General features: G+C 45.1%; 8 protein-coding genes across 8 annotated transcripts; 2 read left to right on the top strand and 6 right to left on the bottom strand. All coding sequences in view use genetic code 12, as the record gives it.

Annotated features, from left to right (window-relative positions):
- Positions 1 to 1,791: 1,791 nt before the first annotated feature.
- On the bottom strand, positions 1,792 to 3,163 carry CXQ85_003342 (uncharacterized protein; the record flags this gene model as incomplete). The annotated part of the gene is made up of 3 exons (XM_025486988.1): positions 1,792 to 2,827; positions 2,857 to 2,979; positions 3,036 to 3,163. The coding sequence occupies 3 exons, from the start codon at positions 3,161 to 3,163 to the stop codon at positions 1,792 to 1,794; spliced, it is 1,287 nt and encodes a 428-aa protein (XP_025340436.1).
- Positions 3,164 to 5,393: 2,230 nt separating this feature from the next.
- On the top strand, positions 5,394 to 7,055 carry RTF1 (Rtf1p; the record flags this gene model as incomplete). Its single annotated transcript, XM_025486987.1, has 1 exon — positions 5,394 to 7,055. One exon carries the CDS (start codon positions 5,394 to 5,396, stop codon positions 7,053 to 7,055), a length of 1,662 nt encoding a protein of 553 aa, XP_025340435.1.
- Positions 7,056 to 7,159: 104 nt separating this feature from the next.
- On the bottom strand, positions 7,160 to 7,756 carry CXQ85_003340 (uncharacterized protein; the record flags this gene model as incomplete). Its single annotated transcript, XM_025486986.1, has 1 exon — positions 7,160 to 7,756. One exon carries the CDS (start codon positions 7,754 to 7,756, stop codon positions 7,160 to 7,162), a length of 597 nt encoding a protein of 198 aa, XP_025340434.1.
- A 2,430-nt stretch (positions 7,757 to 10,186) lies between these two features.
- On the bottom strand, positions 10,187 to 10,555 carry CXQ85_003339 (uncharacterized protein; the record flags this gene model as incomplete). The annotated part of the gene is made up of 1 exon (XM_025486985.1): positions 10,187 to 10,555. The coding sequence occupies one exon, from the start codon at positions 10,553 to 10,555 to the stop codon at positions 10,187 to 10,189; it is 369 nt and encodes a 122-aa protein (XP_025340433.1).
- Positions 10,556 to 13,125: 2,570 nt separating this feature from the next.
- On the bottom strand, positions 13,126 to 13,608 carry CXQ85_003338 (uncharacterized protein; the record flags this gene model as incomplete). The annotated part of the gene is made up of 1 exon (XM_025486984.1): positions 13,126 to 13,608. One exon carries the CDS (start codon positions 13,606 to 13,608, stop codon positions 13,126 to 13,128), a length of 483 nt encoding a protein of 160 aa, XP_025340432.1.
- Positions 13,609 to 14,025: 417 nt separating this feature from the next.
- CXQ85_003337 (uncharacterized protein) lies at positions 14,026 to 15,450 on the bottom strand (the record flags this gene model as incomplete). The annotated part of the gene is made up of 1 exon (XM_025486983.1): positions 14,026 to 15,450. The coding sequence occupies one exon, from the start codon at positions 15,448 to 15,450 to the stop codon at positions 14,026 to 14,028; it is 1,425 nt and encodes a 474-aa protein (XP_025340431.1).
- A 1,734-nt stretch (positions 15,451 to 17,184) lies between these two features.
- REX2 (Rex2p) lies at positions 17,185 to 18,084 on the top strand (the record flags this gene model as incomplete). Its single annotated transcript, XM_025486982.1, has 1 exon — positions 17,185 to 18,084. One exon carries the CDS (start codon positions 17,185 to 17,187, stop codon positions 18,082 to 18,084), a length of 900 nt encoding a protein of 299 aa, XP_025340430.1.
- Positions 18,085 to 18,198: 114 nt separating this feature from the next.
- Positions 18,199 to 23,232, bottom strand: RIM15 (protein kinase; the record flags this gene model as incomplete). The annotated part of the gene is made up of 1 exon (XM_025486981.1): positions 18,199 to 23,232. The coding sequence occupies one exon, from the start codon at positions 23,230 to 23,232 to the stop codon at positions 18,199 to 18,201; it is 5,034 nt and encodes a 1,677-aa protein (XP_025340429.1).
- Positions 23,233 to 23,562: the final 330 nt, after the last annotated feature.

Genomic DNA, 23,562 nt, shown 5'->3' with positions numbered 1-23,562 from the left:
CCTCGGCGGGTCCCCCGGCTCGGAATCCACTTCTCCCTCGGACTTGCCCTCGACGTAACCCTCGTTACTACCCAAGACCATACCCTCGTATCTTCCCTTACCTATACCATCTCGGAATCGGCCAGCCACGCCGGTTTCAGCCCCCTTTGGGCGACCCCAAGCGTCTCTCCGCATGCTGGGCTGGTCCCAACAAGAGAACTAAATATGTTGGTACTGCACACAATGCCTCGTTTCCACGCGTCCATACATAATAAGCCCCTGGAAACAATACCCTTCTTGCGTCGCCCTTTATTGCACGTAATAATAATTTGCACCCAACACTTTTTCCCAAAGGCTTATGAAAACCTCAAACCCTAATAACCTTTCTTCACTATGACGATCTAAAGCAAACCATAAAGATGCTTCGTGGGGAAACGCACGGCGTCAAACGTTCCATCCATTGTTTCCACCCCGTAAAGGGCAATACCCTGTAATAGCCCTGCCCGCTTTACGAAGAAAAATAATGCAACAAAAAAAGTCTCGGGTTCGGAGTATAAAGGAATTGGCTGGTTTGGCCCTTTCCCAATCCAGCAGTATAATAAGGGAAGTAGACGAGGCACAAAGGCTTAATTTTGATGAAGAAGTCGCCTTTCTTTTCCTTTCTTGTTTTTCATTTTTTGGGTTTATCCCTTGCACAGCTTCGTCACGGAGTGGTTCCCTAAAGTCAATCAGGAAGCTTATTAAGGAAGCTTATTGTCTGTAAAGGGAAGAGAAGAAGAGGTGAGACATTTTGAAATCTGGGGTTGCGGTGGAAAGTTGGTTAATTGGAAAGTAGGTGGATGTTGGAAAAGTGGTATTTCCTTTGTTTGGCCAGGAGAAGTTGTTTCAGTGATTTGCGTGAAGATCAAACCACAATACCAGGTTTACCTATTTTCTGACAAATATAGTAATATTAGAAAAAAAGGATTGATAAATTCAGCGTTCTACTAAGACCCTGGAAATCGACACTTCCCATAAATCCTTCTTTCCTCATTTTATCTTCATTTGCCAGCTCCACTCAAAACCATACTCTTCATAGCCCTTTCTTCATTCCCTACCTCCTACATCTTTTATTTCTCTTGCAACCCAAAATTTTTCACTTACCCCTGTCTTGGCCTGTCTTGTGATGTTATCTAGCGAAGTGGGACCCTGAAGATCAGGTGGTCGTTCTTCAAGGATCATTGTTTCAGAAAGGCACGAGATCCTCCAATTTTCACCCTTTGTAATCAGCTTCATTCAGCCGGTTCGGGATTTCCAGCTTAGATTTGCCCTTGACAGCATTTTTCCAATCCCCACATTCTTTGTCCTCGTATTCTTGGTAACTGATTGTCGGCTGCTTTGTATGGCAAGAATAAAAGGAAGGCATTGTCCGTGATGGTACCACTTTGAGGCGGGCTGGCACTCACGGAAAGGCTTGCCACGGCGAGTTTATCTTGCCCATGATTAGCAATGTATGCTGGTTGGAGATGGAGAAGTGGGTTAATGACGAGATGGCTTAGAATAAGCCTATGTAGATAATGATCTCCTAAGTTGGAGAAAGACAACTCGACATTGTAGAAATACCAGGTTCTGAACGATCCTTAAAAGAAATAGTGGAGAATGATATGATAAGCATTCTACGTGGAGCGGCTGCAAGAACAGCCACTCGCTTCAAAAAATGCATTTATTTTCTCTTCAGGTTGTCTTCAAATCATCTCCAACATCCTGATGACGAGGATTCCAGCACTGCTTCCAACTGCTTCCTTCAAATCCTTCTAAGATTGTCTATTAACTCTATTTGCGCAAGAACTTGAACAACGTGTTAGAAAAGTCCTTTGGGTTGTCCAAGTACAAGTGGTGTCCAGCATTGGACAACATGCCAAATTCAGCAAGTGGCTTCTGCCCCTTCAGCTCGGCCACTCTATTGATTTCCTTGGTCATCTCCTCTCCAGCAACCTCATTCATCCAGTCCTTGTCACCGTAAAGCCATAAGGTGGGAAGTTTCATTTCGGCAAATTTTTCTGGACATCTATCGAGAAGAGGGAGTCTTGCAAGAGCTCCACGGTCCAAGATTCTGGTAATGGCATATTCGCCACTTCCAGCTCCATTGAAGATCTTATAAAAATAGTCATGGATATGCTGGTACCGCTCTGGATTCTGCTGGTAGATATGTGAGAACCGGTGACCCGTCCAGGCAGAGATCCACCTTGATTTCAAGGGCCCTGCTTTACGAACAATGGAAAATGGCGAAACATGGTGTCTCCATAACCAAGTAAAAGTATCGGATCCCAAGTTTTCTTGTGCTTCGGTGGCCGAACCGGGGTGGTTTAATGTCTCTGGCTCTTTTCCTTCAACGATATCCTCCTGGTCAGCTGAAAATTCTCGTTGAAGAGGAACTGTAGGTTCTTGTTTATTCTCAGTAGATCTTTCAGCCAGGGAAATCTGCTCAGAAGGGATATCTACCGATTTCAACAAAGAGTACTTGCTTCTCTCGACACCAACAGGACTCAAGAGCACTAACTTATCGATAATACGTCTCTGTGCTGCAGTTCCATCAGAAATAAGCTTGTTATACTTTCTAGCGTATGCGCAACTCAAGTACCCACCAAAAGAATGGCCCACAAGCACAAACCGATCGATTCCACGCTCCTTACGCCACTTTTCCAACGAATCTATAAACCAGTCCTCGATCTGGTAGATATCCTCCTTGCTTTCACAGTTGAACTTAGGAAACAGCGGGCGCAGCGATAAGCCAAAGCCCGGAAGGTCAATAGCATGGATCTTTATTCCAGGCACCGATGAAAGGGAATCGAAGTTCTCAAAAAGAGCCCTAGCGACGCAGCGTACCCATGAACCAACACCAAATCATTCACCTGATTAGCTAAAGCGCCCTGGCCATCCTTAGGCTTCTCAGTGTTCTCGATATAAAACTCATGGATCCGATTCCCGTCCCCGATATCTGTGTCAATAAACTTGGCCTGCCTTGTAGAGTCTGACTCGGGCCAAAACGGCAAAAACGAAAGAAGTCTCGATTCAACCTTGGAATCAGAATACTCTGAGCTCCAGCTCTGTTTGAACCAGTCAGAGAAGGAGTCCGCCAGCGGTAAGTAGGCCTTTTGCGGCCATCGTTGAACTCGCTAACTTTCTTGGGCTTTGCTTCGGCCATCTGGACGTGTTTTTAGGGAAGAGCAAACGAGAGGGATTTTTTTTCAGTGAAAAATGGACCCTTGAAACCTTATCGGTGTCAGGCGGAATAACCGCTTTTATGTATGCGCGGCGTCGGCTTGATCAGGAGCCGAGTGGCGAACGTGCCGGAGATATATCTCAATTAGGCTATTCTCCGAGACGGCTGGGATCTAGTCGACTTTATATTTCCAATATAAACCTTTGGAAGCCTAATATTAGTAGAAACGGAAATCTGATCTTGTGCACTTTCTACTGATCTTGTGCACTTTCTACTGCTCTTCTCCAGCCACAATGAGCGTCTTATCGATGAGCGCATGTGATATGTGCCACATGATCTATCACGTGATACATGTCACGTTCTTCCTTTTTTTGTGCCCGCGCACGCTACCCGTCCAAAAGGTCGCTCCCATCAGTTCGCGGTCGTGTACTGGCAAAGTCTGTAGAGCGACTACCACGAAATTTTTTCAAATTTTTCTCCCCATCACAGTCCTTCCACTACATACAACTACTAATACAAAATGGTATGTTTGAAATCCACATAGATAATTCGAATCCCGAATCTCCTGAGCTTTAGCATCATGTCTGTTTTTTCAGAATTGCAAAATCCCTTCTGGTTGTTCCACTGCCGTCGTTTTATAATCCGTGAATCAAAGAATCCATAGAAAAGATGAACCCAAGGTCGAAATGAACAAATTGTGACTTTCAAAAGACATTCAGCTAGCAGCTCCTGCTATTTTAAACACAATATACTAACCGTTTCAGGACACTAAGACTCCAGTTACTCTTGCTAAGGTCATCAAGGTTTTGGGTAGAACCGGTTCCAGAGGTGGTGTCACCCAGGTCAGAGTTGAGTTCCTCGAGGACTCTTCCAGAACCATTGTCAGAAACGTCAAGGGTCCAGTCAGAGAGAACGACATCTTGTGCTTGATGGAGTCCGAGCGTGAGGCCAGAAGATTGCGTTAAGTGTGGTGGGATTTACTTTTTCCACTTCATTTGTCTACGTGGGTGTGTATTAGCTCAGGCATAGCGTTGTCATATTAATAAAACATCATATCAGAGATGAGTCTTGTAGTATGAGTAGATTATTTTGAGTAGTCACAGACGTCACGTGATGCAAGTCGACGAAATTTCGCGGTCCGAGCCCTAGCTCCTCAGCCTGGTCCATGAACAAAGCTAGCACTAAACAAACAGACTTCCAATGGAAACATATAGATAGACATTGAAGTTTTGTCTACTTGAAAAGTTACTAAGGAATATGTTGACTATGCATTCGTGGATTTTATGGTTGACCGTCCCTTCCTCTCTCCCACTCTTTCGCAGCCATTCTCCAGTAGGTCTCTTAGTAGAGCAGAGATATTTAAAGAGAGAAGAAATACTAGATCAAAAGATGTTGGAAAGCTTCTTAATGCCTCATATGTTCAAAAGTTAATTGTCCTAGTTCCTTTGTATACTCTATATATAACTCCAGATCGTTAGACAATTCCTCTAAGTGCTGAAAACCTCCGTCTACAGTATACCGTTGGTCGTAACCTTGTACTATTTCCTTCAACTGATGATCTAGATTGATTGAATATCTCCTTTTCAAGTTTAAACTTTCTCCTGCAAAGCTTGTTTTCCTGATAAGTAATACCAGAAGTACTCATTTCGCAGCCATTAAACGTATACCGAATACAAGGCAACATCAACAGAATGACATCGACAATGCGAAACATTACATCGTTTGTTATTCTTTCTTCACTATGCTCTAATTCCTTTGTATTCGTAAAAATATATTAACCTACATTACTGGCATGTCCCACGTTCCTCGTCCGTACCAAATGTACACGCCAATACAAGGAATACAAAGATAAATTGATCATAATTAACGTTGTTATTAATGATCAAGATTGGTTCTGGACCCTTGGCTAGCTAGTTCTTACTAGCTTACTTTCACTTCCTTTGCTAAACCACTCATTTAGTTACCTATGAGACAACCGTCCTCCTATAGTCACAAACAACTCCACACCCATCCAACTTATAAACATCAGGATCAAAAACCAAACAACGCCATCAATATATCGTCCATTTAAAATTATTTAATCTTCAATTTACAAAATTTATACGTCAAAACCGTTGGAAAACGCCATTTCTAGTACTTACCTGCATATACACCCTCTTCCATATCATATCTCCAACTACAACATCAACTTGTATATCACGAATCATCCACAATGTCGGACTTGGATGACGATTTGTTGGCTCTTGCCGGTGCAGACTCTGGAAGTGACGAAGATGTCAATGTTGCTAAAAGAGCTGGTGCTGATGAAGGCTCCAGAAAGAGATTGAAGACAGGCTCTTCTGAAGATGAAGATGAAGACGAGGAAGAAGGAGGCGATAACGACGATGATGAGGATGAAGAAGATTTTGATGAGGAAGCAGGTGGCGATGATGATGGAGATGCCGATGATTCCAAGATATATGATGAAGAAGAGGAAGAAGAGGAAGAATTAACCAACCCATACCCTCTAGAAGGAAAATATAAGGATGAAGAGGACCGTGAGCGTTTGCTTGATATGGATGAAATTGAAAGAGAACAGACTCTTTTCGACAGATCCCAAGAGATGGACAGATACAATGAAAAGATCTACTTGAGACAGAGATTGAAGCAGGCTCAGGGAACTGAAAAGAAGACCAGAACCAGTAGTCGACAGGCAGCTCAGGGTGCTAGAAGCTCCAAGTTGGATAAGTTGAGCGAGTTAAGAAAGCAGAGAGAGCGTAAGTCTCGTAAGGCTGCTGCTGATGACTATGATGATGAAGAAGAAGAGGAGGAAGAGGAAGAAGAAATCGAGGAGGACGACGAGGAAGCCTACGGCGACGAAGAAGTTGTTTGGGGTAGCGGGAAATCTAAGTTCAGACCCCGTAGTTTCGAAAAGGCTTCTGCTGCACACATCAACAAGATCAAGATCGGCCGTAGTTTCCTCAGCAAATACCTTTACTACCGTAACTTCGGTGAGGCTGTTGCCAAATCTTTTGGTAAGATCAATGTTGGTGTTGACCGCAGAACCCGTCGTCCAATGTACAGAGTGGTTCAGATAGAAGAGGTGGTCACCTATCCTCAAAAGCAATACCTGGTTGGTGAAACTAGAACCGACATGTACTTGCTTGTCAGTCAAAACAGACAGCAGCAGAAGGAGTTTCCATTCACAGTTTTTAGTGATGGAGACATTTTCCCTGAGGAATTCGAGAGGTACCTCCAAGAGTTGGGTAAGACCAACGAAGATCCACCATATGTTGACGATGTGAACGACAAGGCTGAAGAACTACACCGTTTGATGAACAGTGGTCTCACGAATCAGGATATCGATGAGATGATCTCGAGAAAACAGAGAATGAAGAATGGTATGAGAGCATACGATGCTGTTTACGAAAAGTCGAAGGCCATGGATGAAATAAGAGTGGCTAAGCAAGAAGGAAACGTGGAAAAGGTCAAGGAGTTGAGTGCTCGTGTTAGAGAAATGGAGGATATCTTGGTCAGAGATAACGAAAGAGCAAGCAAGAGTTCCTTGACGAGCATGTCCAAGGTCAATGAAAGAAACAGAAAGTTGAACCAGACCAATGTCAGAAAGGCTGAGCTCAAGTCCATGAAGAAGGGCTCGGAGTCTATTGAGGGAGACGCCTTCTCGCGTCTTAAGACCAATGCCAGAGTGTTCTACAAGGATATTGCCAACGAAGAGAACCAGAAGGCCTTGCAGGATGCCAGGGCTAACTACGATACGATGATCGCAGAAAAGAACGAGATCGAGGCCAAGATCGCCACTTCCACATACAGAGAAATGGGTGTCTTTGACAAGATGATAGCACAAGTGGACGTGAACATTGTGCCTCAGCTCTAAGCACATGTACATTTACAACGCAAAATATTCCAAACCTTCCAATGTATTAGTCACCGAGTATATACAAGTTAATAAATAGGGCGGAGCCCGAATGCAGACATGAATTAGTAGAGCTCCTTCATGATTTGAAGGCGAAGCTCTTGTCTTTCGAGTTCTTTTTCGTAGTCATCGTTAAAGAATGCGTTTTCTCTTTGAAGATCAGAGTCTTCTTCAATAGGTGGCTTCTCGTCACAGTAAACGGAACGAGCGTAGTCGTAGTACACACTGTTGGCGACGATGTCCAGGTAAAAGCTCTGGATCAGCTCGTCGGAAGATATACTGGCGACATCATTCTCATTAGGATATAGGTTGAAGGCCTTCTCTAACATGTACGATTCGTTAGGCATTCCGCTCAACGATAGAGGCAGCGAAGGTTCCTCCTCGTACTTCATTTGAGGCGTACTTGGTGGACTCGTGTCGGCAGTGATATAAGTCTCTTCGGAAGCTTCATCCTGTTTCACCTGGCACCCGTCGTCAGAGTTCTTTGAAGACAGTCTTCTAAGCGAGAGAGCGGAAGTAATACGCTGGATGATATTTTCCTTACATTTTGAAGGTTTCTTTTGAACCAGGACCTCACACGGGAGGTCGAACGTGATGGAGCCGTCGTCCAAATTCACGTAGTAGGGCATTTGGAGGCCCTCATCGTACTTCTGCTGCCACATAATGGGTGCAAAAAAGCGTAACTTGGAAAGTGGAGCAATAAGTAACTTGACCAAGGGGAAGAGAGAGTGGTCAAATAAATCAAGTGGGAGCCCAGCAAAGTCAGCTAATCCTTGGAATCAGCTTATTCAGATGGTAAAACGATGCCAAGGCGATCTGGGCCGTTGGGAAACGGTATAAGCGCAGCGATCCTCGGTAGTGGAGGTGATGCAAGCGGAACGGAATAAGCAGATGGGCCGATTCCGACAAATATAATAAAAGTCAATAAGCTTAGTTTCAATAAAAAAGCTTTCTTTCCAGGACCTAAATGGATTTGTTGATCTTTTAAAGTGTGCCGAAATAACCGATCTTCAATGTGATATAGGAGGCAGCTCGGCAGCGGGTGCAAAAAAAAAAACACAAGCTAACAGGAAATAAAGGCCTCAACAGCAGCAGCACTTAAAAAGTGTAAACCAGAAAATAAGACAAAAAGTGTCAATGTCAAAAAAAAAGTAGGCTATTCTATAACTTTTTTCTACCCAAATCTTTATTCAGCCGGACCGGCCGTTTATATATAAATAGAGAATGGTGGAACACTCGGGAGACAAAACGGCCGTAACCAGCCGACGCGGGATGGGAAGATTGAAAATTGGGTAAGGCCCGTCGGAGAAATTGTTTTTTTTTTTGTTTTTTTGTATAGTGACCGCTGCGCTTATGTAAGCGGCACGCAAAAAGCGCCGCCGCAGTGGCCGAAATGGGAAGGGAAAGTGAGTAAGCGTGAGTAAGCAGCCGGGAAAACCCGTACACCAGCTTACCTCAGGTCGTTTAACCCTCCGCCAAAACCACCTAAAATTGGGATATTTGGGTCGGTTTTTGGATGGATAGAAAGGTGGAGACTTTGTGGTTTCAGTGGTGGTCTTGGAATTTTCCTGCGACCCCTAGTTCTCGAGATACCTGGGACCCACCCAAATCCACCTTTTGCACCCATTCCCCCATAGTTAATCCGCAAAAGCCCACCTACATCCCCTCTACCACTCCAGTGGCAAAGCAACAAGCTCGTATTTGACCAAACCCACCCTGCCGGCTTCCCATGGCTGAGTACCCGTGATGCTTACTTATTGCTACGGCTGACGGATACGCTTATCGGAGAGAATCGGTGGTTGCGAGATACCCGGCCGGGCTGGTATACGTTCCGTGCCGGGAAGTGAGAATCAGCAGCAGCAGCTAAGATGGAACACAAAAAGGGTGAAACCAGTGGCAACTTACATTTGCCATAGTAAGAGATATTTTTTAGGTATTTTTGGGGATCCCCAACGCAGAGTCTCCTTAGTGACTGCTTTTCGGCCTGACATTGCCACGTTTTGGCCATTCGTACCAAGCCTGGATTGGCTTGGCTCGCCTAAAATTTGGCTGGCTGCGAGGAAAGTGGGGCTCCCTTATTTTTTTGGTCCCTTGTCACGCTTTAGGGGTTCAGCAAGCCTCTTGGAATAGGTGGTTTCTGGAAATGCAAGGTGATCGTTGTTCTGTTTGACTTTTTCCTCTTGTCTCCACTTTTGATGTCTCCTTGAAAAGTGACTCCGCTTGATCGGCTTGCTGAGGTACATATTTGGCGCACATTTACGGTCCTTGACAGCGCGGTGCGTCAGAACATGGCAAAACCACTTGGAAGGTGGTACTGGAGAGTGGGATATAGTGGTTGGATGTATTGGGCTGGATTTACTAGTGCTTGTTCGTTGGACGAATTTTCTCTTCTCCTTCTCCTTCTACACGGGAGGGCTGTCCAACAAACGTCCCCGCGGCTTCGGAATAGCCTTCGTCTATACCCCAGATGGAATGTTGGGCTACTCGAAGCTTTTTTAACCTTTTACAGCTACAAACACGCTCAATGAAGCGCCTTCTACGCGTGCCTGCCAATGCACAGAACAACTGCTTTAGGGTACTTCCTTTCCCTTCAGAATAGCTCTTCCAGGTTGCGCTTCTGGCACATACTGACAATCGGCTGGAGTTATAAGCCGAAGGACAATACCGACTCGGGTTTTTCACAAAAAGGCGCCTTAAGACCCTTTCTTTGTTTGGGCTCTTTGATTAGCGACGTTTCTTGGCTTGTTTTTCCGAGTGGACAGTCAATTGAGCGGAACGAAGTGCAATGGAGCGCAGCGAAATGGACAGTGCACTCGGTTTCTCTCTATTTCCTGAAAGCCAGCCTCTATCCTCTGCTCTTACGTAGATTTGGTGCCTCCGTGTTCTCCGGGAGCTCTTTCAACTACAAAACACCGGCAGTAATCAAAAAGTAGACCTACGGAACTCTTTTCGCCAGCGTTGGAGACCGACAAATATTCTACCAACTACACTCTGTGGCATTGACTTTACTCAGTTTCATACTGTCGTTGGTCAATTTGCCACTTACTTCCTTCATTGTTAACATTTCATTCTCTCTATGGTATAATATATATTTATTGTCCAACCTCTGGCAACCTGTGCAATGTCATGAACTTATTCCAATAGTGTTCGTTGGCTTCTCTGTCGAATACTTCTTCAAAGTCAGCAATTTCGTCGTCGTCGCTTTCGTCGCTTTCTTGGAAGTCATAAGTCTCATCTTCTTCTTCGACGTAAGCAGGGTCCTCCAAAATATCTTCCATCTTCAACTGGGTCATTTTCTTTGCAACCAAGTTATTCTTGATTTCCTCCACATACTCGTCTTCTTCCGAGTCGTCAATGAACGTATCTTCTTCTTCGTACATAATCGAAGAGTTGGGCTCTTGGAAGTCGAAAGAAGCGTCGCTTTCGTCGTCAGAGAAGGTGAGGTCGTTGATATTAGACATGTTGATGATTGAATGGTTTTAATAGAAAAAGAAAAAAATCAATGGCCAAATCGACCCGAATTTATACTTTTCCAGTTGCAAGATTAAGACATTTGCTTGCCTTCCACACTGTCTGGATTCCAGCTACCTGATTGGCCCCCAGCGACCGCCAATTTTCAATTCTGGCCATGCAAGATTCCCTGTCCACCACAATTTTGTATGGCCGTTCATTGCCTATTTCCAAAAAGAGGTAACGAAAACACGTTGCTGCTCTCTACGCGGTTATCGTTTGCAGCCATCTGCCGAAGTGGACTCATATACTCCAAAATGATTGGACAAGTCCGCTACGAATGACATTATTGGCTGAAAGGGATGCTTTTTTGCGCGCTTTTCTTCCACAGAAACCCCTATTTCCATTTAAGCCACTCTTTTTGGCGTAGCGACCTCGTTCTCATTGGTCAGGCTGAACTATGGCTATTATCCTCAGATAAGCTGCCTGATTTCATGAAAGTGGAGGTTCTGGCCATGAATAATGGAAATTTTGAATCTTTTAAAAGCCCAAAGAACCATCTTGAGTAAGTTCCAGTGTTGTGTTCCCCAAGACAATCCTTAGTTACCTACTCGTCATAATCTCACGTCTTTAACGAACATTCATGGATCGCCGACGTTGAAACTCGTTTTTCTGCAATCCAAAGCATCAATCTGATTGGCCCGCTGCAGAAGAATTCTCATGCTTTTTTTGCGTTTTGACTCGGCCTCCTCTCTCCTTAATCATGACCATGTAAACATTATCTGTATGGCTTCTTATCTTTCGCAGCCACTTTTGGACTCACATCTGGATTCAAAACTTGTGGGCTGAATTAATGACATGATTGGTTGACGTTTCGCAGCTTCGCAGCTTCTGTGCATTATTCACTTTTCCTTGACGTGGGCGACATGGAGCAATAATATGATTGGTGGAGAGTAGTATTTGTGGCTGTCTATTCAATGGGTTCAGAAATTGCCCTTCATAATGGATTGTGATTTGGCATATTTTTTCAGGGTCTTCTTTATTCGCTCTGGATTTTGAAATGAAGGAGATTTTTTCGTGATCATGTCCCACTTTGTTGGTTCTTCTAGTGTTGATGTTGAAGAAAGTTGTCTGATTTGAGTGTAGGTCTGTCCAACTGTGGCTGATCGCCTAAGTCGGAAACTTTTAATCGTTTCTATATCTTAGATTTCCTATTGCAATCTACAAATCCAATGGTGATGTTTTACTTTCGCTGCCCAAGTGGTACACTTTCTGATACTTCTGAGGCCAGTGGTCTTAAGTACGATAAGTGAATGCAACATACGCTATTCTTGACATTTCAATAACCGAAACAAATGTCTTTGGCCAGACAATCCGTTGTATTTGCTGGCCAAGTTGCTGAAGAAACAGGTACAGCCATATCTTCAAGAGCCATCAAGAGCTGGATCTCACTATGTTGATCTGGGGTCTATTTACGAGTCCAGGACATTATCTCTGCCCCAAAGCACGACACAGATGTGAAGACATTTATCCAATGACACCACAACTTACACTTAGAAGTCAATCGTATGGTGGTATTTCATGACCCCACACATGGCATTTTTGTGTAACGCTTATCCAGCCCTACTCGACAAACAAAGATACCACCATCTCTCCCAATTCTTCCAATTACAGCCCAGGAATACCTCCCACGTCTTCAAATTGTCCCCATGACTTTGTCCACCGCTTTCCAGCCGTTTCCATCTACCCAGATATCACCATTCCCCCGTTCGGCTCTACGCTTGGCAACGTCGCAATCCTCGGCATCTTTTGACCCCAGCAGCAACAAGAACACAATGTAACGGCTTTCCAAAGTATCCACTCAACTTCAGTACGCCAATTGCAGAAGCAAAGCATCCACTGGATCATCCAAGATTACCAAAGCTCCCACTCTCCCAACGTGGTCCTCGGCTGCAAATGGCTGCGAAAGGGTCTATTACATCAACTGACACTTACCAGCCAAAAACACCCCCAAATTCACAAAACTACAATCATCCCAAGAATCTCAACCCCCATAAAGAACACTTGTTATCCCTGAAAACACCCTTTTCTGTCCAACATTCGCCACTGTTTCAGATCATTGCTGATACCTGGCCTTCCAGCCCCACAGTGCGCACTGGATAAATAGCCACTGTCTCCCACTCACTTTTTTTTGCCCACACCACCATCATGCCATCTGCCGAATTCGAAGAAAAAGTATGTATTTAAGAGTGCTCCAGAAACAGCCAATTGAGTACTAACCGCCCAGGCCAAAGCTGTCAACAACTTGAACAAGCGTCCTGACGACAATGCCCTCTTGAAGTTGTACGGTCTCTACAAGCAGGCCACCGTCGGTGACAACACCACCTCCAAGCCAGGTGTGTTCGACTTGAAGGGTAAGTACAAGTGGCAGGCTTGGGAGGACTTGAAGGGTACCTCCCAGGAAGACGCCGAGCAGCAGTACATTGCTTTCGCCTCGGAGTTGATCGAGGCCGACGCCTAATTAGATCAATGAATGAAGAAGTGTATTTATACGTAGGGAGATGTTCTCTTTTTCGTTGGTTTACTCCGTTTTGGGTTTGCCTATGAGTTGGGTGGCTCTTACTCCACAGTCCACCATCATGAACAACGGAATCAAGAAGTATGGCGTGTAGAGACCAAGCAAGTTGGCCTTTTCTCCAGTGGTCAAGCCGTACGATGAAGCGTCTCTCCACACGTAAGCCAAGCATAATAACGTGGTGAAGAAGGCATTGAACCCGTATACGGTCATCAACACGTAGACCTTCTGGCAATTGCGCTTCAACGCCCGTGCTGCAATAAAGAAGATAGGTAATTGGACGAAAAGCTCAAACGTAGCAGAAATGTATAACCATAAGGGCATTTCCCGAAGAAGAAAGTCCTTATTGGTGTTGATATGGAATGCTGCAAGAGTCTGTTGCCAGCCAGGCTGGAACCGTTCAGGGACGACCATTGTCAGGTCCATAATGACAGTGACTGGGATGTGGATGATAAAGTACCAGTAGTAGAAAGTGTCTCTTTTGTTCATGTTGATGGAGTTGAAGAAGTGAACGATGGGCTTTGGTGAGTATAGGCTTTGGTGAGTTTATAGGCGCGGTAAAACAGATCTACTAGTAATTGACATGGGCACGAAAGAACAATGGCCTAAACCGTTAGAAATTGATTGTCGAGGTTTGTCATTGTTTGTATGGTGGAGTAAGTTGGTTTGGCTAGCTTTTTGAAATTAAGGTGCCAAAGGGGTGCAAATTGCTGGTATTTCAAGTGTATCTCAGTGGTTGCAAAATTCAAGTGCACCTCAATGGTAAGTACTCAAGAAACAAGGTTCTTATGGCTGGCCTACTTTGTTAAGTTTAGGTATCTCTACAGTCATTCTTTCTTTATGTGTATAATATAATATGTCTTTAGGCTGGAAGATGTCATAACTCATAAACTGTATAAGTCGTACTCAGTCGTAACAAGGCGCTAAGAGGTCGTAAACATGTCTGTAACACGAAAGAGCGCAAGAATCTCTAGCGTAAGCGGGAGATCCATCTAAGTGGCCACAAGGGCAATAAGGAACGTGGAAGCGTTTGCGGAATAAGGAAGCCGTCTTATCGAAATCTTTGGTTGATTGAACGCCAGTCTTGGGAGGAACCAAAATTCTCTTGGAATTGAATACAGAGAAGTTGGCATAGTCGTTGAAACGACCCATGTGGGCGTACCAAACCAAACGAATATCAAGTGTAGGTACTGGCACCAGGCCAGTAGGGTTTCTTGGGACGATTTTCCAGAATGCTTTATACCGTTCAACGGCAGATTTAAGCATGCTGGGAAGTTGTGGATGAAAAAGCCAGTTTTCAGCGTCAACCATGTTCTGTACTGGCGAAAGCACCAAGTGGTCGATCCAGTCGCCCAGAATCTGCAAGCAATCGTCTTCAATAGTCAAATGAAGCAATGGAGCGGCAGATTCAAACAGGTAGCTTTTCAGCGAAGAAACTGGGGTCAGCAGGGAGGAAATTGAAGTGGTTGGAGATGAAGGAGAAGACGATTCCTCGGGTGTTCCTGGAGAATAAAAAGCAGGCCAGTCGATTGGTTTCGTGACCAGCGTATAGTCGGCATCGCTTTGACGACGAGCCAATGAATGATGGGACACAATTCCTTCCTGGCAACGAACCAGGAAAGAAGAGCACACGAAATGGGCCAATGATGCCGAGGCCAAGAAGTTCTTAGACACTGGGCAGTATATTGGAAGTGCCATTGAAGGATCAAAGTCTGAAAAGTCATAGGACAAGCTGTATCCATTGCCATAACCTGCAAGCAAAGCATTGAAGTTGTGCATTGCCAAAGAGTCTGGGACATAATTGAAGGATTGATCAATGGCATCAGCAATTGGCTTCAAGGGAAACGAGACATCCAAGAATTGAGCCATTCCAGACCTTGCAAACATGGCATAGCAAGCTTCAGGCGCCATAAGAAGCGAATGCCATACCCATGCCACATCCAATGGTGGAAGAACATGAAGAGCCTTATCTTCAGAAGCAGCCAAGGCAGAAGCGAAAAGAGCGAAACGGCGCAAAGCCCAAGCGACAAACACAGGCCATATAGTAGGGTTGTTTATACAAACGTTGCTTTTAAGCACAGATACAGCTTTCCAAAGCTTCAAAACAGCCAAAGTGTCTTCAACGGTAGGAGTATCAGAATTGGTTGCAAAAAGCAGAGGCACATTTGGCTGCGAAAAATGGGTACCAAGTGGAGACGACGAGCCATTGGGTAACGAAAAGAGCCGACGGAAAGACTGGTCGGAAGAGGCACTAGACAAGCTATTGACGCTAGGAGTGTAGGAGCTGTTGGTATTGGAAAACACGGTGGGTGGAGTTTGGTCAAGGTTCATACAATGAGAGCTGAGCTGGTGAGGCTGAGTTCAGTAGTAAAGGAAAGTAAGAGTGAAGGTGGAACTGAAGGGCAGAAACGGTGGTTTATGTAGTTTTCCAAGCAACCTGATCCCGATTACGGCCCGGGCGATTCGAGCCGATTTTGACTGACGTACATACCTGCATTAGTGGTTTCTAATTGGTTTATTGGCACTCAGCCGTTCGTGATATATCAACGGTCATGGCTGTTGGAGAGATAATGTCTGTGCAGGGAAGTGCATTTGGGAGCCTTGCGTGCCGGTACCTACCGAGATGAAAAGCTCGTGGAGGGAGGATAAAGGGAGGGCTAAGTGTCCCCAGCCTTTGTGTCGTCTTCTGATACTGGCAGGTCAATTTTGGGCCTCCCTGGGGCTCCAATTGGTGAAAAACGTGGTGGTCTCCAGTTTCAGACAGTGCCTTGACCATATGTGGCCTGTATGTTGGCTCATGAAAAGTCACGGGTCGGCATGGCTGCCGATTTGGGCCGAGGGCGAAGCGAGACACAGAAATACGAAGTGGGTACAAGTCGTCTCCACAGTTTTGCAGCCACTCGGCGAAGCAGTCACGGGACGGCCATAACCAGAAATACGAAAGATAAGCAATAAATAAAAACGGGGTAGACAAAGAATTGGACCCCAGGGTCACTTCGAGTGCATACATGGAAGAATAACCGTTACTGGTAGTTGGATGGGTTTCGGCGAAACACGGCATGTAGTTGGTGGGAAGAGCCCTCCCACGTTTTAGTCCGAATTGTGGGGTTAGACGGTTTGCAACGGTTTTTGATCTGTTCAGTGACGGTAGGTGATTTTTTATGTACAGCGGTTGAAAGGTGGTAGACCGGTCGTTGAACCGAATAGGGTTGACTTCGGAATGGAAACGGCTCGAGGTTTCTAATGGAGGTGGAGGGTAGTAATGGTTAAGGTTTGAACGTTGTTGAGGTGGCTTAGTGGTGATTGTTTAAGGCAACGGGCCTTTCTGGAAAGGAACGTCATTGGCCGGTACGTTTAGGGTGTCATGTCAATTGGACCGGTGACGTCTTGGGTAATAGTAACGGTGGGGTGGCTTGAGCTTGCAGGTGGTGATTCAAATGTGTTCTAGAAATTAGACAAATTGGGAAGCTTGTTCTACTGGGAATGCAAGTGGCTATGACACTGTTACCCGTCAAAGCATGATGACCAGAAGATACATACTCTTGGTGGTAGAGGAAGAAGAATGGAGAATGGAGAATGGAGAACTTCGGCCAAAAGTATAATTGTGGAGGTCTTTATTTCTATTTCTCCGGGAAGAGAGTGGTGACAGTGACAGTGACACAGTGACGAAGTGACTGGAATTCACCAGTACAAGTAGGTGTTGGAAAGAAAGGGACTGACTTGGGTGGGCCGTGATTTCAACCTATCGTTCTACAATTCAGTTTTTCTTTTTATGTTTCCTGCTTCGCTTGGGTACCATCTCATTCCCATACATAGTACTTTTCGCAGCCAACCGTTCTAGTATAGCCATCACCAACAACCATATCCACCAAGCCCAAGGAAATTGGAAAGAAAAAGTAGCACCAAACACTTTCAAGTCAGGTCAATTTTCCACTTTCATTAAATCTAAGGCCTCTCACATCTCTCCATCACATTTTCCACCACCCTCTATATTCTCCCTCTACTACCATCTACCTGCGTGAAGTCGCATTGATCATCGCAAGCTTTTGCCTCTACCAACTGCCAATGTTCTCTACTATCGCTAGCCTATTCAGAAAGGCGCCTATCCAGAAGGCGGCCCGTGTGGTTCCCAAAAGAAAGAATTCGATTTCTCTGCCTCTCGTGTGGATTGACTGCGAGATGACTGGCCTCAATGTGGAGTTGGATAACATCATCGAGATCTGCTGCATCATCACCGATGGAGACTTGAACATTGTCGACTCGGACGGATACGAATCTACCGTTTATGTTCCCAAGAAGACCTTGGATAACATGAACTCATGGTGTGTTAACCAGCACGGAAAGCTGGGCCTTACAGCTAAAGTCTTGGCTAACCCACAGCAGACCTTATCTAAGGTTCAGGATGAGTTGCTTGAGTATATCCAAAAATACGTACCTGAGCCTCGTACGTCGCTTTTGGCTGGTAACTCTGTTCATATGGACAAGTTTTTCATGATGAAGGAGTTCCCTCAGGTCATCGAGCACCTACATTACCGTTTGGTGGATGTCTCTTCCATTATGGAAGTGGGCATGCGCCATAACCCTCAGCTCATGAAGAAGTTCCCTAGAAAGAAGGGTACTCACACTGCTAAGTCTGATATCATGGAGAGTATCGCCCAGTTGAAGTGGTACAGAGACAACTACCTTCGTGGACCTGAAGATTCCGAGAAGGAGCGTGAGAATGCTGTGCCAGAAACACCTACTGGTAGCAAGAACGTCCGTGGGTTCGAGGATGAACCAGCTCAGAAGAGGCAGAAGATTGAAACTCCAGAACCACAGAAGATTATTCCAGAAAACTTAAAACTGCCTGCTTCTGGGGCTTCACCAAAACCTAACCAACCAAGAGTGGTTGTTGAAAAATCCTTCGAGGAGACTGAAGATGGCGAAATCAGAGAAATCGAGAGAACCACCATCATCTCCAAATGATCATGATACCCCAACCTGTACAATTTTAGACCCTTCTTGTATATTACCAAACCTAATACTTACTTTTAAAACTACAGTCTGATCTCTTCGATGCAAATTTATCTATGCTATGTACTAATCCTCAGGATCAGACTCAACTGCCACATCGTGGCATTGGAATTTGTTGATCACACCCTGAATCTGTGTTGCATCAATAGGCTTTTCCAAGATGGCATCGAACATGTTCAGGTCCTGTGCTTCTTTGGCAAATCCTGTAACAGCGATCACTGGAGTATCGCTGTTGATGCCATTGGTGTATCTGATCAATTTTACGGCGTCAATAGCGTCCACTTTATGTAGCCTGAGCGCTGTAAATATAAAGTCAAACTTCACTTGACTGGTGGCTCTTCTTATAAGATCATCGCCATCTGAGATTGAAAGAACGACGCAACCCTGCTTCTCCATGATCTTCCCGACAGTATGTCTGACGATTGGGATGGGCTCACAGTATAAAACGTCAAGCCCTCCTCCCCCTCCTTCAAACTTAAATGATCCATCTGGAGATAGGACACCGTCAGGTGGTCCAGCAGCTCCAAAGCTACCTCCTCTTCTTAAACTATCCCTCCTCTGTCTCACTCTGGATAAAGCAGATGAACTATCTTCAGGGTCTGATGCAGGTGGAGAGTAAAGGACATCGCCTGAGTTTCTTTGAAGAAGGTTTCGGGCAAGAGAAGATGCACTTGGCTTGCCTGAAGGAGCCTTTTCTTCCACGGTAGTCTTGACAGATCCACTACTGCTCTTACTAGAGCTCTCTCTTTTAAGTGATCCAGTGCTACCCTTGTCTTTCACTGGAGATTGTGACCTGTTTGCGACAGGAGAGACTGGCCTCTTGAAAGGACTTCCAGGGTTAACAATTGTAGATGAAACTGACAGGCCTCTTGATTTGGTATGTCCCAATGGAGTGGATTCCGATGATGATGACGAAAAGCTATTCCTATGCTCAAGGTGCTCGTTCTTTAGCCTGTTGATGACGTCCTTGTTAGCACGCTCAAGCACATTCAAGTTACGGAAATGGAAAGAACCAAACTCACTAGTATCCGCCAACTTGCTGCTTCTTCTCTCGCGTCTACTGAGCATTGGCGAAGCTGGAAGGGAAAGATGCTGTGAAGGAGGTTCAGCGCCGAAGTAACCGTCCTGGGTTTCAAGTTCCTTGGCTGACGCTGGGAGTTGTTCATCATCAGCGTCCCCATCATCGTCATCAAGAGGAAAGTGTGACATATCAGCACCTCTTGAATCAAAGTAGTCTGTAGATTCCGGGTCATCAACTATTGGAACAAACGAGTCCGGCACCTCCGAGTATAATGTGTCCCAATTTATTTGGCGGAAGTATGGATGCAGCTTTATCTCGTCCGCTCCATTAAAACCCAATCGGTCTTCATAATTCAACACAAGAAGACGCTTTATCAAATCCTTTGCCTCAGGAGGACAAATTTCTTTTTCCTCGTCCTCTGGTAAAGGAGGCCAATCAATATCACCATTGAGGATGTTTTTGAAAACTTGATCCGGAGTGTCCGCATGAAAAGGTGGATATCCAAACAAAAACTCGAAAAGGATGCACCCAATAGACCACCAGTCGGAGTACTCACCTTGCCTATCGCCTGTAATTGTCTCTGGGGAGAGATAATCTGGGGTACCAACAAACTTCTTTACCTCACCTTCTTCCTCAGGGTTGTAAAGAGCGAAGGAGCTGATGCTGTTGTCATACTGATGTGGACTGTATTGGAAATCGTCGTCAACAATGGCAAATGAAGAATCGGAAGAAGTTCTGGGAAGGGATGGTTTCAAGCCTGGAGAGTCGACACCGCTGCTGTTGGAGCCTGATCTAGTCCCACTAGACTTGAGCATTGAACCAGACCTCTTCTTTTGAGTTTGTGGGCCAGGCTCAGATGGGGACATCTTTGTTGGGTTCACTGGGAGAGTAGAACTTGGACCAGGCTTGTGCTTGATATGCTCCAATGTTGGCGATAAAGAAAATGGCGTCACTGAGGATGTCCTTTTATGGTGCATTGAAGGTAACAATTCTGGAGAATCACCACTTCCGCTGGGAATTAGGGGGCTTTGTGGTAATGTACCACCACTCAGAATACTCTTTCTGAAAAGCTCAATGGCGTGCTCCGAACTTGAACTCTTTCTGTGTTGAGCAGTATGTCTTCCGACGACACCGATCCTAGATAAGCCGAAATCAGTAAGCTTGAGATGACCCGTACTATCAATGAGAAGGTTGTCTGGTTTCAAATCCCTGTGAATAATCCCTCTGGAGTGCAAATCATGAATCCCAACAATGACTTCGGCGATATACCTCTTGGCCCATTTGTCTCCTAAGGTTCCCAACATCTTTAACAACGTCGCACAGTCACCACCATTCAAATATTCCATGACCAAGTATAGGTAATCCTTAGTCTGGAAACTGCTGTAAAGTTGAGCAACATATGGTGAATCGGTTTGCTTCATCATAACCGCCCGCTCAGATCGGACATTAAGAACCTGATTCTTCGCAATCATATCTCTCTTCTTAAGACATTTAATGGCAACATAGTCACCGGTAAGTCTTCTTTTAGCCAAAAACACAGCACCAAAAGCACCTTTACTGATAGCCTTGATAATCTCGTAGTCCCTGATTCCTCCATTCGAAGGTTTGGACGTTGGTGTCTGTGAAACAAGTAATGGTGACAACGGAGGCTTGCTTGAGAAAGATGAACTGTTTCTGTTATGACCTGGGGTATAAGAAGCAGAGCTTAATTGCAACGGCGTACTTTGTTGACTGGTTATCAAAGTAGGCAAGCTGTTACTTCCAGATGAGCTTGTTCTTTTCTTAGACAAGGAAGCAGGAGGGACGGCTGGAACATCATCATTCATATCAGAATGCGTCATTGAGGGAGAACTTAATGGCGATGACTCCATACGTGAACCGAAGTTCCTTTGGAAGGAGTTAAAGTTTGGACGCTCAGTGTATGGGGCAGGTGAAAGATGACGCCTTGGAGACGACACTGTAGATGCATCAGATGCAAGCTCAGGAGGTCGTCTTGTGATATCAAGGTCCTTCAATGCTTCTTCGACATCTTTTCTGCTTTGACGAGTCTGAGAAGAGTGAGAAGATGCTGCAGAGCCTGGACGAGAGACCAGTCGTGTGATTTCCTCTATCAGTGGACTAACTCTGTCTTTGAGAAGATCTCTTGGGGTAATGGAATGCGGCGATGTTGATGAAGAGAGCCTTGGTCTATTTTCGTAGGGCTCACCTAATAGTCTAGACGGTGGACTTCTCACACGAGAAGGTTGTGGAGAATGCAAATTCCCAGGCTGAGAAAGTGGCAGCGGTGGTAATGCAGAAGGCGATGCAGATATGAAAGGAAATCCAGTTGCAGAGCTGGAGTCTGAATTCCTGTGACTAAACAGCGAATCACTCGAAGATGTTGATCTGTGACGGAAGTTTGACCTCGAGGATTGCGTACGAGGTTTATGATCAGGATTTTCTTGTTGATAAGTCTTTTCTCTGATTTTTGATACTGTGTCTTTGACTGATTGTAGAACGAGACTATCCACTTCTTGCTTGATCTTGTCCCCATACTGAATAATGGAAATAAGTCTTGTGAGTGATTCCATTTTTTCATTCACCAGCTGCTGAGTATCTTCAACCATCCTCTTAATAGCTGGATCGGATGTTTCAAGGGCCTTCCAATTCATGACAGCACTGATAGCACGTTCTGTATTTGGAGAGAACTGTAATTCACCTGTTTCATCATCTTTATCTGCGGGATTAATGTTAAGAGCCTCGTCGCAATACTCAAGAAGCCTCAGTAGAATTCCAAAGGGTAACTTTCGGGTCCGTAGAATGGAGTTCCTGGTGATTGTCTTCAACAGAGGAACATTTCCACGGGGCGATAACCCTTCCGAACTCATGGACGGTAGTGGGATTCCTTTGTACTCGTAAACGTTTCCAGACGCTACCGAGGATGTGGAGGAATTTGAGCTTAGTGTCAGCAAGGAGCTCAGCGATCCGCTGTGTGACTCAAACTGTTGCAGCCAGAGACTGTCCGAGACCTTCAATATCAAATCTCGTTGGTCTGCGAGAGCATCATGGCAAGACTGAAGCTCTTCCGATACTCTATGCTCGACAATGCACAAGTCTGAGTGCTTTTCAATGAACCACGCTGGGATGTTAGTCTCACAAATATGGCACAATATTAGCTTTGGGTCAGGGACAGAGTCCTCGTCTAAAATTCCAGCTTCCTTAAGGCTCAATAAGTAGCCTTCAAAAATCTCCGAGCCGAATCCCAAAAGATCAAAAAGCGCCTCAGGGATCGTGAGCTCCATGTCTATGTGAACAAACGGTTTGATGGTCCATATCGAGTAAGATGGAAGGTTTGTTTTACTGTCAAGGATAAGAATACCTTGTGCTTCTAGTTCAATTACGTCACCGTTATTGGAAACCTGTGAGTTTGTAGACGCATTGTCAAATGTGCTTTCGCCAATTGAAGAGGCAGGGCTCCGCTTAGCCGGTTCGACTGATCCTTCTAGTTCCTGCTCGTGTTCTAAAGATACCGGTCCACGTTCTTCAGGATCATCTTTATCTTCATCGTCTGTAACCTCCCTTTTGTAGACATCATTTGTAGCCGTAAGGAACTTAACCTTATACGAGGCATTGTCCTGGATCATCTGAGTAATGGCATTATTGAATACTTGCAAGTCTTGGTCAGAAGAACCTATAAGAATATTCAGTATAGGCTTACCCACAAGCTTCTTTACCAGTGTACCCACCACAAGCTCCCAGTTCTTCAGCATATAACGGATATTCCCGTCTAGGTCCAATTCCATCACCACGGCTGGGTTATTCGATGCGAGACGCAAGTCAATCTGCTCCTTCAACACATCAGTGAAGTCATGGCCCACATTACTCTTGCTTTCTTCTCCAGTAACCTCAAGAGGCGATATTGACCTCAAGTCTTTACGGTCAGCCACATGTGCGTCAGTGTCGTATTCCGGATCGTGAAACATGGCATTCAGAGGCGGATCCGCCGGCGAATTCCTCAGGGATATATGATCCGGATGTAGAAGACCCGCCAGCTGTGTCGGCTGCTTGTTACTGTTGTGGTCTGACGCCTGTTCAGCCATTTGGTGGTGTTTCTAGCTTATTTGGTTCTGAGGAAAAAAGTCTGGGGTTCAGGCAGGACAGTGAGGAGGTGATAATGTGAAATTTGCCTGTAAAAAAGGGGGCCTTACCAAGGCCACTTTTTTTTGGACTTCGGGTGGTCTTCAAACGATTTTTGTTTTGCTGGTGTTTATTGCTTCGGTCGTATTGCTTTGAAAAACGGGGTTCCATTTCGCAGCCATCAGGCCGATCACATACCAATTAACCTCGGAACCATAGGCATTGAGCTGTCATCTGGAAGATGGTTCCAGAACAAAGACGGCTAATTATTCCCTCTCGTTTCATCTTTGTTT

The sequence above is a fragment of the Candidozyma haemuli genome, assembly GCF_002926055.2.
Source record: "Candidozyma haemuli strain B11899 chromosome Unknown E_2014730914, whole genome shotgun sequence".
NCBI classification, from domain to species: Eukaryota; Fungi; Ascomycota; class Pichiomycetes; order Serinales; family Metschnikowiaceae; genus Candidozyma; species Candidozyma haemuli.
This window is presented reverse-complemented; position numbering and strand designations above follow the sequence as displayed.